At 41.5% G+C, this 16,217-nt stretch overlaps 2 protein-coding genes across 10 annotated transcripts in view; one reads left to right on the forward strand and one right to left on the reverse strand.

Annotated features, from left to right (window-relative positions):
* Positions 1–2,871: 2,871 nt before the first annotated feature.
* On the reverse strand, positions 2,872–4,694 carry DUSP28 (dual specificity phosphatase 28). The gene is made up of 2 exons (XM_050964178.1): positions 4,195–4,694; positions 2,872–3,003 (listed from the first exon to the last, which is right to left on the reverse strand). Exons 1-2 carry the CDS (start codon positions 4,540–4,542, stop codon positions 2,872–2,874), a joined length of 480 nt encoding a protein of 159 aa, XP_050820135.1. The 5' UTR covers positions 4,543–4,694.
* A 7,551-nt stretch (positions 4,695–12,245) lies between these two features.
* Positions 12,246–16,217, forward strand: part of ANKMY1 (ankyrin repeat and MYND domain containing 1) — a 65,194-nt gene continuing 61,222 nt past the window's right edge. For 8 of the 9 annotated variants that reach the window (XM_050964004.1, XM_050964005.1, XM_050964006.1 and 5 more), the window contains exons 1-2: positions 12,246–12,428; positions 13,768–14,065. In XM_050964004.1, the coding sequence (XP_050819961.1) occupies positions 12,406–12,428; positions 13,768–14,065 (321 nt within the window). In that variant the 5' untranslated portion in view covers positions 12,246–12,405. Of the gene's footprint in view, positions 12,429–13,767; positions 14,066–16,217 lie in introns of those variants that run through there. The other variant, XM_050964011.1, reaches the window with a different exon arrangement.

Genomic DNA, 16,217 nt, shown 5'->3' on the forward strand with positions numbered 1-16,217 from the left:
ATTTTGGAATATTTTGAAAATGGAAACAGTTACGTTTCTGGAAAGATATTGCCACATGGAGATATCTTGTTGACTGACAAGCCAAGCAAAACAAAGCCATAACGTATGGTGACAACAAACCAAGAGTAATTGTTAATCTATTTTTGACTTGCTCAAACAGTGAAACTGACATGCTGCAACTAATCACAGCTCAATAAAACTAGTGTTGTAAAATTTACTGTAATTTTATTAATACTTCATCTTCTTATTTTTTTAAATGTTTTAGCTTTTAAGAGTAAATAAGAATTAACCTTTGAGTGATTTGCAGTTCTTAATTAAAGTTGATATAGACAGTATTAATGAAACATCATTAATTTTATTATGTTTGCACTTAAAGACATATTATTGATATTCACATTATGTCTAGTACAGAGGTTCTCAAACTGGGGGGCACACCCACCTGAGGTGTCTGGAATGTATTTGGGGTGGAGTGAGAAGCTTTAGGGGAAAAAAAACTTACTGTGCACATTTTACTCTGCACATTTTACCCACAGCAATGACTAACTAGCAAAACTGATTCTTCCAGAAATATTAGGTCCTCAGATGGCGCTCTGCATTTACCTGTAGATGGCTCTGTGCATTTTGATGGATTTCTGTTAAGTTTGCATAACATTATAAAAAGTCATGGCCATCTGCACATTAATCTGTTTGCTTTGTAAAAACAACGAGGAGTCCAGTGGCACCTTAAAGACTAACAGATTTATTTAGGCATAAGCTTTCCTGGGAAAAAACCCAAAGGTGACACCGGACTCTTTGTAATTTTTGTGAATATAGACTAATATGGCTACCCCTCTGATATTTAATTGTAAGCATGGACCACAATTGCAGTTTTGCTTTTGCTCTTCTTATAATGCATCACTGGCTCATTCATGCAACAGAAAACCCCCCAACTCAAGTGAAAAACAAAGAAGCCAAAATTGATTCCAGTGAAGCACTGCTGCCACGTACATTGGTATAGATACTTGTGTGGCATGGGTGGGGGTGGCGGAGGGGTCACATAAACTTCTATAGATACAAAGAAGGGGGGGCGCACGATCAAATAAGTTTGAAAGTCACTGGTCTAGTATGTGGGATTTGTAGTGGAACTTTAAAAAAAAAATTGCAGAACACAACACACTAAAATCCTTGTCCAGTGGATGGCAAATATAGAAATAGAATAATATACAAGGAATACTGCAAACAGTCAGGAATAGAGAAGCCATCTGATAAAGGGATGCATTATCTATCTGATGCCTTATTCCCAAATCATTGATTACTTTGTTACTTATTGTTTTGTGGATTAAAAAAAAATCCATTTACACTTGAAACCTGAAAAAAAACATTGTATTACAATTGTCTAATTCAAACAGTAGCTCTGTTCTGCAGTAATTTTATTGTTGTAACTTTCAGTCATTAGCATTTTCATCTCAAGTTACTCTACTGCTGGGAACACCTTTTGTATTGTATAAGCATCTAGTCATTGAAGATCAGCTAACCTTTGTAAAAATTACATTGGTTGGCTGAGCAATGCCAAATGAAATTTCACGTTGACAATTTTACAGCTTTCATAATTGTTTTTTAAATTTCAAATGTATTAAAACAGTTCAACAAAACAATCCTCTACTTTTGTCTGATATTGAGCCCCATGATTAAATTTAAATGTAGCCTGAGTAGTAAATTCTATCTGTCCAATGTACCCAGGTAGCATATTTCCTATGAAATCGTATAAGGGCTCTTAGCAGAAACATTGTTTTGTATGTGTGATATAGCATGTTCTTTTATACCCTGGTGATCTATTCAGTAAGTCAGTTTGGGGACTGTTAAATCTCATTTGGCTTAGTAAATGGTAATAGAATGGATGGAGATTATGTTATAATGCCAGTTTCTTCCCCTTTGTATCATTTAATTGTTTTAATATTGTGATGGATATTTCAGTACTGCTGAAAACAAGGGAAAACTCAGCTAATTCAGGCATAGAATGAACAGTAGCTGTGTAAACTTCCCACATAGAACTCTGCCAGTATTCAGCCTGTGGTCTGCAGTGCCCCTCTATTCTAGTTCTAGACCTACTCATCAACAAGTAGGTGAGGGTTGTCAAACTTATTTTGTGGAGAGGCCAAATTGCACTTTTAATTATTGCCCAATGGATGAGGTACAGATTTGAACTATATACTGTTCTAGGCACAGTAGTTCTCCCACTGATGTCATTGGGAGCTTTGTACCAAGATCAAGAGTAGAATATAGCCTGTATTTAGTGATGAAAAGTTATTTATTCAGTATCCTATTGTCATATGTAGCATCACTCAATGGGAAAATATGCTCACCATTAGGACTGCACCACTATATTTTTTCTCTTTGTTTTTCTTCCTTCTCTATCCTTTATGTTTGTCTCTCTTCCCTGTTCATTTCTCTTCCTTGCTTCACTCTGCACCTTTTTCCCTGCATCAATTTCCGCCACCTGCGGGCTGCTCTCCTATCCCAATTCCATCTGCTAAAATGATCAACAGTTAAATACTTAGAGTCTTCATTACACTTTAAAGTTAGCACCTCAGTGAGCTGAATGAGGAAATTCACGCCTCATGTTGTTGTAGGCTGTTTACAGGATCGAGGAAAATAATACTGCTTTGGCTACACTCTGTTCACATTTGGAAGATTGTCTTTGCACCCATAAAGTTTAGAATTCTTTTAAACATCTGCTTAATCTGCAGAATCTGAATGTCATGCAAACCTCAAAAATAAATTGAGAAGGCTGGATGTTTTATGTTCTACTAGTTGGTTTTGCAGCCCTGCTAGGCCTTTTAGAAGCAATTGTGTTTAAAACTTTGAAAAAGAAAATTTCAGTGAGAATTATATTTATTTGGAAGAAATCATTTTTTCAGAAGAATGACCCAACTGATGCTGCGTCTGTAAATATTCTTCATATCGCTGCAGCTGAGTCCAGAATCCTGTGTTGGGCTCTACTCCTGGTCTGGCAGTCTTCACAGACTAGAAAAAGTGACAAACATTGCATGTGTAGTAGAAATTGTGCAGGAAATCAGGCAAGATATTCCTCCTCCTCCGCCCCCATGACTTCTGAGAAAGTAGATTTTGATATTTCTATGTGGGAATAACTGTGAAATGCCCTTGTTTTGTATATTTTTTGCATATGCCAAAGAATACATGGTATCATTTTTTGAGTAATCTGATCTGTTGTATCTGGGGAAGTGAGGGTTAGTCCAGTTCTTAGTGAAGTGGCATCAACATGACAATCATCTTAATTAGTAACTTTTCTGGTAGGTCTAGTAGAAAGCCAAGGCTGAAAGCACATATAGACTGAGCCCCACTTTGTGGGCACTCCAAATAAAAGTTGAGGCATTATTAGTAGGGCATTATTATTATCTAAGGAACTGTTTATCAGGAACAATAAATATTGTCTCTCTGCAATGTTTGGCTATTACATAGATAACATTGCTATGAAGGAGATCAGGATTAACACTGCCAAGTGATATCTGCACAAATTTGCTTGATTTTTTTCACAGAGTGGCTTTCTCTGTCTGCACCTCGTTTTACGTTCATTTGCCATCGATTTGCAAATGCAATTAGGAATGTTCACAGAAACAGCCAACTTTCTGCGAATATTCTGCTGTGTTTTCTTAAAGAATGTTTGACTTTGTAATTGTATTTGTTCCAGAAACCTAATTTTAAAAGCTTCCCATGTCCAGTCAGGGACCAGAAATTTAGCATGGGATTGTGTCCAATCATAACAGCTCAGATTTGGAATGCTGAATATTGTTAAACTGCTTATAAACCACAGTCCAATAAAATTCACAGGATTTCAAGTGCATAAATTTGAAAATGTTCAGATAATTTGTGAATAAAATTGGAAAAGATTAAAAAAGCAAGATTTACCCTGTATTTAATACATAAATAAAATGGGCTAAGGACACTAAAATGCATCTGTCAAACTACATTAGATTTTGTCAGTATTGTCAATAATGGCACTCATATGTGTCCAAGTTCAGTAAAGCAATTTAAATAGTTTTATCTCCAGGTGCTTATTTTCTTCAGGTAGGAATGCTGTCTCCTTTATTGTTTGTTTCTTGTGGTCTTAGGAATTAGGTCATTATTCATAACATAATTTGAAATTAATTTCTTATCAAACATAAGAGGTATAACTTTTGAGCATGAGTACAGTACCTCAAAGGCATCCTTTAGAGTGAGATTTTGGTGTCTCATCAGATAGGCAGTGCAGATCGCTGCAGATCTGCTGCGGCCATTTTTACAGTAAACTAAGCATTTTCCACCACTTCGTACTGTGTCCTCTATGGCATTGTTGCACTGTTCAAAATACTTATACAAGTCCTCCAAAGGGTCATCAAAAACAGGAACGCGCAGGCTTCGGATGTGATGAAGGCCCGGGAATGGCTGCTGCCTGGAGACATTAATACAGAATGTAACTCCCTCTTGAGTGAGGAGTTCTTTGTTGCAGGCTGATCTAGAATTACTGATTAGCAAAGAGTCTGTGATCTTACAGAGCTGTAACATTGGCAACAAAGGGTGCAGTGTCACCACTGCCCTCTGACACTTTCATAGGTTGCTTTTGATAAGAAGCATTAAGGACTGTGGCAGAAGACAAAATGATACTTAAACCCTGATTAACTGAAAGTGCAGTTTGTTTCCAGCAGCACTTTGGCTTGTTTCTGCTGTCCTGTTCCTTAGCCATCTGTGCTGTGCTATATTTATTCTACGCTTACTGTACCAGAACTAAAGGATTCCTTCAGGTCCTAGTGCTATAGTGTGATAGAAACATTTGAGAAATTAAAACACGTCAGAGCCCATAGAGCACTCGTAGAACAGTTTAGACATTTGAATGCACCAATTTCTGCAACAATTTTGTAGCTCTCAACACAAAAATAAATTAATCTACGCCAGGACTACTGCTTATTCAGAAAGTAATACTACTGTAACCCCTGAAATATTGACCAAGTAGGAATAAAATGAACTTGAAGCAAATAGAATATATTGCACCAAATCCAGAACAGTGGATTGTTTTTAGGAGTGCGGAGTATTTTCTAAAGTGCTAATGTTAATAGAAAACAGCACACTCATCTTGCTCAGCACAGCATTCTGAAGTTTACAGAATGTTTGCGGATGAAAGTTTTCAATCATTCTGCACTTTTTGTGGATAAAAAGTGAGCACAGAAATGATATAATGAAAGGTACTATAATAATGCAAGATATTATATGATATTGTAAAAGGTGATGGATTGAAAAGTGCAGAGACTAGGAGACAACAATTTGAGTTCTAAACCTGCCCACGCCAGTTGTTTGCCATGCAACCTTGGAAAATACTTGACCTCTCTGTCTCCGTTTCTCCATCAGATGCATAAAATACTTATTTACCTATCTCCCATGAGAATTACAATGATTAATTAATGTTGATATGATTCTTTGTAAAAACTATTACTTCTTCGAATGCTTGTTCATGTCCATTCCAATTAGGTGTGTGCACGCGTGCATGCATGTTGGATGGAAGATTTTTCCCCTAGCAGCATCCTTTGGGTTGGCCTGGGTGCGCCTTGGTGTCGCACCTTCATGGTGCCTAGTATATATCCCTGCCAACCTGCCACCCCTTCAGTTTCTTTTTACCGCCAGTGATGGTGGCTGAAACTTCCCTTAGCTCTTGCTCAGCAAGTTCGTTCTTTATCTGGTTGTATATAGTTAGTTCCTTAGTGTTAGTTATCAGTGTCTTAATGTAGAGTTTGTTGGCGGTTCCCCCACCCCAACTCCAGTTCCCAGAGCCATGGTATGCCGCAGTCCCCAGGTTTCAGAAACTGTGTGGCCTGACTTTTTGCCTATCGCTTAATATCACTTAAAATCTATCTTTTGCAGTCACTACATTTGTTTAACTGTTTGTCTTTACCAGTGAGTTTGCCTGAAGTGAGTGGCAAATCTGCTCGGGTTTGCAAAGGCTGGTGTATGTCCATTTTCCATTGATGAAGTGGTGAACCAATTAATAAATTTGCACTGCTCATCTTGAGCAGTGCAAGATGGTATATTCCTGAGCTACAGTGCTGGGAGCTGCAGGGATTCGGCCAGTGCCTTTCTCTGTGTGATTCATGAGTGGCCCTGGAAGCGTTCATGCAATCTAGCTGGGTGGGGGGACTCCACAGGCGGTTGTGCTGACTGATAACAGCACCTAAAGGGGGTTGCGGCTGGTCATTAGCAAGGCCTTGTGAGACATAGCCCAGGCTAGAGAGAGTTAAGAGGGCATAGCGGTCCCATGGTCCCGGGCTGCACCCTGGGGATCCCATCACAGTGGTACTGTGAGCAGGGTGAAATACACAGCTTGTTGTACTGAGCAAAATTTGCACTTCATGCACTCGTGTAAAGATTTAATTTGTATAAACTTGTCTTATCTAGGCACGTCTCTTGGATTTGATGTTTGCAGAGAAGATGAATGCAGCGCCACTTGCCTTCTTGTCCTGTCTGAGTTTGTGATGGTCCATGTATCCTGGGGCTGGGGTAAGGTGGGCTAGCACAGGCTCATGGTGTCATTCAGCCAGGTCTCAGTGATGCAGCTTATATTGGGTGCTTTGTCACTGATGAGGTCATGGATTGTTTATTGTTTGTTAATGGTAGATCTTGCACTGATCAATATCATCTTTAGTTCATGTTGTTTTGTGTGTTCTGCTTCTAACCCATGCTTAGTAGTGGTCTTGTGCAGCATATAGGTGTTAGATGTCTGGAACCTTGTTTCTTATGTCAATTTTTCCACTGAACTGAGATAAGTGATTGTGTGGATTGTGCTAGGGAATAATCTGAATGGAGGAATGATTGGCTGGATATCCAGAAGCCATGGGAAAGGCATGTCTATTGGATATGTTTTGGAACTGTAAGCTGGTTGAGTCCTGGGAATGGGTGGAACTGAAGCAGTGTGCTCCTGGAGTATTGGTGGCATAATAGCAATGGAAATAACTGTAGTGACCATAATAATGGATATGGTTGAAGCCAGTAGACGGGGAATGTGTGAATGGCATCATAAGAATGGCCATACTGTCATATTCATATGATTCCATGCTGAAGTTCTCCATGCCCCAACTCCTAATACTGTTCATATATCTTTATCTTTCTTCCCCGACTCTTTCCCTTCTCAGGCAACCACATTTCCTCCAATTCCATCCCATCCATTGACTGTCTGAAATTTTGCACCCCTTTTGCTATCATTGCATTTAGAAGTGCATAATATTTTGCTTGACAGAGCTGCTGTGGTAATATAAAATTGGTTAAATTCAATACCACAGGTATAATTTGGTACTGTGCATTGTTATACATAATCTGATGTTCACAATTTATCACTAGTCCATTGCCAAGTCCTGCTTCTGTTTCTGGGCATGGTTTACCATCTTGCTTCAATTCCAGAGTAGGAGGCATAGTTACTTTAGTTCACGGGTCGGCAATCTTTCAGAAGTGGTGTGCCGAGTCTTCATTTATTCACTCTAATTTAAGATTTTGCATGCCGGTAATACATTTTAATGTTTTAGAAGGTCTCTTTCTATAAGTCTATAATATATATAACTAAACTATTGTTGTATGTGAAATAAATAAGGTTTTTAAAATGTTTAAGAAGCTTCATTTAAAATTAAATTAAAATGCAGAGCCCTCCAGGCCAGTGGCCAGGACCCCAGCAGTGTGAGTGCCACTGAAAATCAGCTTGTGTGCCATGTTTGGCATGCATGCCATAGGTAACCTACCCCTGCTCTAGTATGTTCAGGAATGGTAGTGGTACTCTGCCAATCCTTAAGCACATTCGGAGAGAAGGTCAAAGTCTCAGTCATTTTCCTGGCATGGTAGGTGGATTCATGGGCAGTAGTTTGATGATCTGTTAAAGTTACTGTAATATTACCTGCATGTGTTAGCTGCACGCTATAAATGGTTAGGTTAGCCATTACCATCCCATTTAAACACACCGCCACTTTTAGGGCCCCTAGTCCAAGTCCCTGCTCCTGCGAGTTGCTTGTGCTGCGGGATCCTCCACCTTGGCTGCAGTCCAGTCTGTACCAGAACACTGTAGGACTTTCCTGCATGATTACCTGGGAATCATAGGCTAGGGTGGCAGTTTCCCCGCATGTATTATTACTGTCTCGTTCCTCTGCTGTATTCCAAATTTAATTGACTTCAGTGCAGTGTATATTATGCCTCTCATGGTGATCAATGCCTGAAACAAAACAAATATCCTTCACTTCTGTCCTTTGCACCACATGGTTTCAGCTGCATAGCATGCAACCATTGATTCACCTCCCGTTTTTCATCCTATACCCAAAACAAGTATACTGATGGACTAGCCTTGTCCATTTTATATTAGGGATCCTCCCAACTGGTTTTCGGAAAGAGCTGTTTATCAGAGACATACAACATAAATACCTGATTTCCGACTTCTTACTCCTTATCAGAAGCTTGGCCATCAAAATATCTTTTCATTTTTCATTGGACTTCCCCTATGTTAAGCAGCTCATATTTCTAAACTGAAATTTAATTATTATATTTCAGCTTTGAATAAATTTTTCACAGGTGAGAACTTTTTTTTTGGCCTAGGCTCTATTAACTGTTGTATTTTAGCAAGGTTCTGTTTTACTGCTGATTTGATTTCTTTAGTCTCTTCTGAGCCTCAGCCAATTTAGATATCAGTACCCCTACTTTAAATGAAACTTCTAATGTCTGTGAATGTTTGACAGATGGTTCACTACTTTCCTTTGCAGACCTTCCTGGAACTGGAGAAAGATGCTTTTATTGTTAGGATTTGTTCTTGCAAATCTTGGGTAGTTTTGTTTCTATCTCCTATCTTAAATTCCAAAGTTTGGGGCAAAAGGATGTGTTTCACTACTCATGTAGTAACTTGTTTGTGGAAAACTTTCCCTTTCTTCTTACAACAAATGAAGTAATATGATTTTGACTTATACCAAATGCTCTGCTCAGTAATAGAAACAATTTGATTTCTGAATGAAGTAGTTGCTAATTGTATATTGAAACTGCATCTTATATAGTAAGTCCATCTCAGATATTTACAGAGTGCCTCTCACCTTAATATTTAATGCAGATCTAATGATTTTAGATTATTACCTGTTTGCCGGTCTCTCTTCCTGATAGACTCACTATTATGGATTTCCATCATGAACTTTGACTCTGGAGATTATAGCATTTACAAAGTAATTCCAAGTGGAATGTCAGAGATTCATTTTGGGATTGTAAACTTTTAAACAGAATAAAAAAGAGATTATCAATGTACGATGTTATAAACCGAAGTACTCTTTCAAAAAGCAGGTCACCAACCTGGAACTGTTCTTACATTTGAATTGGATCCCCACCCCACACCCTGCATTTTAGAAAAAAAAAAATTTCTCCTCACAAGCTCTTGTCCACAATTAAGACTGAAGGACAAATTTTACTTGCCTTACTCTTGTGAGCAATCTCCCCACCTTCAGTAGCAGTACTCTTGTAATTTAAGCAGGATTTAATCTAAATTAATTAATAGGATTGTTTATTACTAGTTGAAAATCTAATGCTGTGAGTTCTCTTTAAAAATATTCCATATTAACCTAATAATATCACACTAAGGATAGACTACTTGCATGATGAGTAACTATGACCTCTCCTTGCCCTACTAAGGAATCATGTATGGTTTCCTAGCAACATAAGAATTTGAGGCTTTACTTTCTATTGTGCAGTTGCAAAAGAATCTGTGAGGCGGCATTGTTATCCATAGGTTCTACAGAGAGGAGCAAAAGCAGCAGGAGATACATGTCTCTCTCTGGCCTGGTCCACACTACAGCGTTAAATCGATTTAAACACCGTTAAATCGATTTAACGCTGTACCTGTCCACACTACAAGGCACTTTAAATCGATTTTAAGGGCTCTTAAAATCGATTTCTGTACTCCTCCCCAACGAGAGGAGTAACCGTAAAATCGATATTACTCTATTGATTTAGGGTTAGTGTGGACGGAAATCGAAGTTATTGGTCTCATTGTTTTACTGAGCTACCCAGAGTGCACCGCTCCGGAAATCGATGGTAGCCTAGGACCATGGACGCACGCCACCGAATTAATGTGGGCTAGTGTGGACGCGTAAAATCGATTTTATAAAACCAGTTTTATAAAACCGGTTTTAATAATTTCGATTTTAGGCTGTAGTGTAGACGTGGCCTCCACCTGTCCTTTGTTATGTGAAAGAGAAGGTGTTACACTTTTCATTTTTTTCATGCTCTTTGCTCCCAAATCTTGGCCTGGAGAAGCAACGGCTATGTCTGGAATGAATACCCCTTAATGACCTCCCAGAAGGTAGAGCGTGGGGTGAGTGGTTTCCTGGTTTCTGAGAACTCAGAAAGTTGAATGAGGGAGCAGGAGTTAAAAAGAGGGCCCCAGTTTTCTACAGATGGCACTTATAAGCCAGAGCGAGAGGCATTTGGGAATAAGCAGGGGAATAGAAAACTTTTTTATGTGTGGGTAAAGTTAAAAATAATAAAATAACAGATGTTGAATATTGCTTCAAAGAGTAGTTTTGTGCCATAATTAAATTTGTCCATCCCACTAGTAGTGTAATAAATGAACTTCTGTTCCAAACTCAGTGTTTCCTGCAATCTTTAGTTTTGAGGGAGAGAGGGAAGCTAAAGTTGTCTATGTCTATGATCACCGGGGAAATGCAACTGTTGAGGTGGGATGGAAAGGACACCTGTCCAGCTGGCTGGGGAGCATTTTGAGCAATGTTTAATGAACTTCCTCCCTCACCGTTAGCAATGCTTGCTGCTTGCCTCAGTCTGAGTGGGTGTCACCAAGCACCTTTCACCCTGCTGGAAGTAAAGCATGAAACATTTGTGTAGTGCTCTATATAAGACAAGCCATATGGGGACAGACCAATGGTCCATATAGCCGAGTATTCTGTCTTCTGACATGGCCAGTGCCAGAAGCTTCAGAGGGAATGAACAGAAAAAGGCACTTTAGCAAGTGATCCCTCCCCCTGTTGTCCAGTCCTAGCTTCTGGAAGTCAGAGGTTTAGGGACACCCATAACTTTAAATGGTGCTGTACCTAGGACATGGATTGGGCCCAAAAGAACTTGCAGTCTCCATGTAAACATAAACTACTCCATGGGGTTGAGAGCCTGGTGTGTCACCCAGCTCTGTTACCACAGCACAAGGTAGGTGTGCATAGTGCCATGTGTTGTCATGGCGCTATACCAGGACACACATGCCGTAAGGAAGAGCTTTGAGGAATGTGTGACCTCTTTGCTCAAGGCCATCGTCCCGGCCAGTGATGGGGTAAAAGGCGTCAGCACAGCACTGGTGCTGGGGGTGGCATGGCCCTGGGGCAGGCCCAAGGCATACAGCAAGAGGGGGCCAGTAAGCACATGCAGGAAGATAGAGGCATGGCCATGGGGAAAAGGGGGCGGGGGACAGGAACAGGGCATGAGAGAGGAATATCTGGGGTTCAGGAGAGGGGCCTGACCCCAGAGCAGAAGAGGGGCAGGGCTGGAGAGTAGGAGAGGGGAATGAGCAGGGGGGCAGGAGAGGGACAAGGCGGGGGAGTCGGAGAGGGAAATGAGCAGGGAGGCAGGGCAGGACAGGAGAATGAGCAGGGGGGGCAGAAGAGGGGCAGGGCTGGGGGGGGTAGGAGAGGGTAATTAGTAGGGGCAGGAGACAGGAATGAGCAGAGGGGCAGGAGAAGGACAAGGCGGGGAGTAGGAGAGGGGTATGAGCAGGGGGGCAGGAGAGGGGAATGAGCAAGGGGTAGAACTTGGGGGTAGAAGAAGGGAATAAGCAGGGAGGCAGGAGAACGGCAGGGATTGGGGGCAGGAAAGGGGAATGAGCAGAGGGGTAAGAGAGAGGCAGGGCTGGGGGGTAGGAGAGGGGCATGAGCAGGGGGTAGCAGAAGGGCAGGGCTGGAGGGCAGGAGAGTGAAATAAGAGGGTGGGGGCCCAGAGAGGGAAGGGCCCCCTCCCGCCCTTGCTCGCTGCCCTGCAGCAGGGAACGACCCCCGCCTCACACTGGAAAAGCGCCGCGCTCCACGCAGGGCCGACCCCGGGCCAGCACTGTGTGGGGGCGGGGCTTGCTAGGCCGCCCCACGGAGGGAGGGGGCCAATGGCGAGCGAGGACGAGGCCAGTTTCACAAACACACACGGGTCTCCATGGAAACCCGGACTCTGGCACAGTCCATGTGGGCTGGCGGGGAGGGGGGTTGGAGTGTGCTGTGCTGGAGGCGGTCGTAGTTCGGTGCCCCGCTCTGCGCTGAGGCTAATGCTGTACTCGCCATTGCTCCGCGCGGTACCGCTGCGCTGCACTCCCTAGCATCCCGTCCCATCAGTGGTAGGGCCCGCGGCACTGGCCGGGGCTGCTCTGCTTTGCCGGGGGACGAGCTGATGGAGCCACCTGCAGCTGCTGGGTGGGTGTCGGGGAGCTCGGGGTTTCCTGTGCCCAGCCCGGGCTCATGGCCCGCCTGCAGCTGGGGCGGAGGGCAGAGAGCGCAGAGCATGTGTGTGTGGGAGCGCACGTGTGTGGGGCGTGTGAAGTACTTGTGCGTGCCGGGGCTGGAGTGTGTGTGTGTGCACAAGCGTGTGTGGGAATTGGCATGTGTGTGCTTTTACTTGTGTGTGCGCAAGGACTTGGAGTGTGCGTGTGCCCACATGTGAGAGCTTGCATGTGTGTCCAGGAGGGAATCCATGCATACACACCAATGTATGGTAGGGTTGGCGTGTTTGTGGGTGTGCACGTATGTGGCAGAGAATGTGTGTGCAGGTGCTTGGATGTGTGCATACACGTGTGGGAGCACGTTTGTGCATGGGCTTGGAGGGCATATACGCACACATGGGGAAGTGCAGTTGTGTGCAGGGATTCCAAGTGTATGTGTACATGTGTAGGATGTGTGAAGTGTGTGTGTGTGTGTGTGTGTGTGTGTGTGTGTTTACATGCATGTGGCAGAGGGTGTGCAGGAGCTTGGTGTCTGTACATGCATGTGCCATGATCCATGCATGGGTAGGGTTACCAACTTTGGTTGGATGAATTCCTGGAGATTTCATCACATGACATTATCTTTAATTAAAGAAGGGATCTCAAATTCAAATCACCAGGAGGGGCACGTGAGCACTAGTACATTGGCACGAGGGCTGCATCACTGACAACTTTTCATATAAAGGTACAAAAAGTCCCTACCCTCACCCCCTGTAGACTCCAGGACAATCCCGGAGGGTTGGCAACCGTATGCATGGTGTGTTTGAAGTGCATGTTTGTTCAGGGATGTGTATGCTTGCAAGTAGGAGGGTACCTTGGAGTGTGATGTGAAAGTGGGATTGTACATGTGAGGGTGTTGGTTATGTCAGGATGTACATGAAGAGTTTATACGTGTATGTGTTGGAAGAGAGTATTCTGGTGTGTTGATGGCAGGTGTTAATGATGAATGTGTATAGATCTCCTATGTTTGATTAACTCATTTGTATTAACAAGGAGACCTATTCTTGTTCTATAAAATGGCCCATTATAGATGTGCAACCTATTTAGTCTGGACTTATGGAACAAAATTTTTCCTCTGCTTTCTCTTTCCCCTCAGTGTATGCCTTGATTTTATATACCAGCAGTATTAGGCATTGTGTAGTAAACACTGTGTGTGTTTGGAATGGTTATATTGGAGTTAGATTTATTTATTCTGTGTGAAGCAAAATAGTTGCAGCTTCATTTGGTGTTAGTCTGGGATTCTGATTTGAATTTTGTCCCCCTTCTGAATGTAGTTTCAGGCTGATCAAAGAAGATACAGAAGGTGATTATGAACAAGGTTCTAGTCTGATCAGAGAAGAAGAAACAGAAGATGATGTTGAACAAGGTTCCAGTCTCTTTGACGAAGAGGAAGAATCTCAAACTGAAGAAGATGGTGAACAGTTAGTGAAATTGACTGAAGATGACTTAAGCAGTAACAGGATCATACTCACAAGTGGCATTCAGGAATGGCCAGATGGTTCCAGTTACAAAGGGGAATTTGGGTTTGATTTAAAGCTTGGTTATGGAGAATTCTCATGGGTCAATGGTGAGGTAAACTGGTTTATTCTATTTAAAATTTACATTAAATGCATGTCTATCCGATGGCAGGTTTGATTTGAACATAACAATGTCAAGGAAGACACATTGGTAAGTTTCTCACTCTTCAAATCAATATACAAAAGTGTAATAAATAAATCTCTGCCTGCTAAATAGGATGTATATTTTTCCCTTTAACAAATGCTGTATTTATGGCACACAATACAGTATGCTGAAAGTTCAGCTAGCACTGTTCCTCATGCTAAAACTGGGAGTTCAACTAAAGTTATTAACATAAAATAGGTATGTCAGTATCTCCTATTGGCAGCCACTGTGTTGCCAAATAATTACACAATGAAACATTAATTGCATGGGATCCAAATATCAGAAATGGTAAATTAGTTTACATTCGCTTTGGTCCTTGTGGTTTTAATATTGAATGAAGAACTTTTAAGGTTTAAGTATTCATTCAGTTTTAAGGCAGGATGGAAATTAGTTTAAAATCTGATATTCAGCCATCTTTTCGTTAATGCCAATATAAGTTTGGCTAATAGTCATTTTATGTACCTGACATTACTTGTAGGCTACCATCAATGGCATTTATTCAAATATTATCTTAGTAAGAAATCAAGATTTCACTATAGTATTTCTTCCTTTGAGTGCTAGCAGTTTGATCATGCCACCGTTTCAGCTTTTAGGTCTTGATTTTCATACTGTCCTTTTGCACTTTGGGCTTGAACATTTGGTCCCCTAATTGCTCTACTGTATTCTCCTTTCACAGTACATTCCAAAAATCCAACATCTACTTCTTTGTCTTGAATTTAATATAGGATGTTGGGTAGTTGAGAAGTGCCTTTTTGATAAACCAGTCTGATTACTCGAAATGGGATAGAGATCATCCCATGTTACTTTTTGCTGGAGAACTATGCTCTTAAAAGTTAATACTTCTAGTCCTTTGGGAAGTTTGCTCAAATTCATGCCTGCTATGGACAAATATTACGTTGAATAAATCCTTCTTCTCTCACTGATACTGGCATTTTATACTTGATCTGACTTTGTGTGAATTAGACTTTCAAAATGTTTACTGTGCAATGGATTAGTCAAACATAACTACAAATTTACCCCTCTTGTTACACAGTTGTAATGTATTAGAGCGTCTATGTTTGCAAACCCATCTCGTGAAGAAATATAAGGAAACATGCTACAAATTCAAATGTTTACTTACACTTGCATCTTTCTGCTACTCTTGCTTACACCAAACTAGATAGATAGTTTTACTGTTACTTCCTAGAGTGGTTCTGTGTCTCCACCTGCTGGCTAGTAATATAATCACAGTAAAAATTAAACAGGATTTAAGGTTGCAGGTAAATCAATTTGTTCTGTTACTTCTAATGTTTAGCATGGCCTCAGTCCGAGTATCTATAGAGTTATCATACTAGAACAGTGCTTCTCAAACTTTTGTACTGGTGACCCCTTTCTCATAACAAGCCCCTGAGTGCGACCCCCCCCCCGATAAATTAAAAACACTTTAAAATATATTCAACACTATTATAAATGCTGAAGGCAAAGCGGGGTTTGGGGTGGAGGCTGACAGCTTGCAACCCCCCATGTAATAACCTCATGACCCTCTGAGCGGTCCTGACCTACAGTTTGAGAACCCCTGTATTAGAAGATGATTGCATTGTGGTGGGAAGATGCCAGGTTCACTTAGTGGTACCTGCTGAATTTGTGAAACTTATTAACTGCCCTCAGATATTTACATCAGAAATTGCGATGGAGAAACAAGAACCGTTTTTGTACAGCATCTAGCACAATGAGGCCCTGATCTAGGACCTGGGGCGCAGTCAGTGCTGCTGTAATAAAGCAGTATTTTCTAGTTGGCTGGGACTGGGAACTAGGAACTCTGTCTCCTAATCATAGTTCTGTCATTGACTTGCTGTGCAGCTCTGAGCACATCAGTTAGGTCCCTATCCTGTGCTCCCGGCATATGTAGATATCCCAACAGCTTTGCTGGTAGTTTTGGGTATGCACGGGCACAGGATCAGGATGTTTGTCTCTGTGTTGGTTTCACTGTCTGTAAATAGGTATAGTAGCATTCTTGTGATGCAAATAAGTAGTGTGAGAGTGCATCATAAGATGTCTGTTTTTATGCTTTAAAAATTAGCAT

This window comes from Gopherus flavomarginatus, chromosome 8 (assembly GCF_025201925.1).
Source record: "Gopherus flavomarginatus isolate rGopFla2 chromosome 8, rGopFla2.mat.asm, whole genome shotgun sequence".
Lineage (NCBI taxonomy): Eukaryota > Metazoa > Chordata > Testudines > Testudinidae > Gopherus > Gopherus flavomarginatus.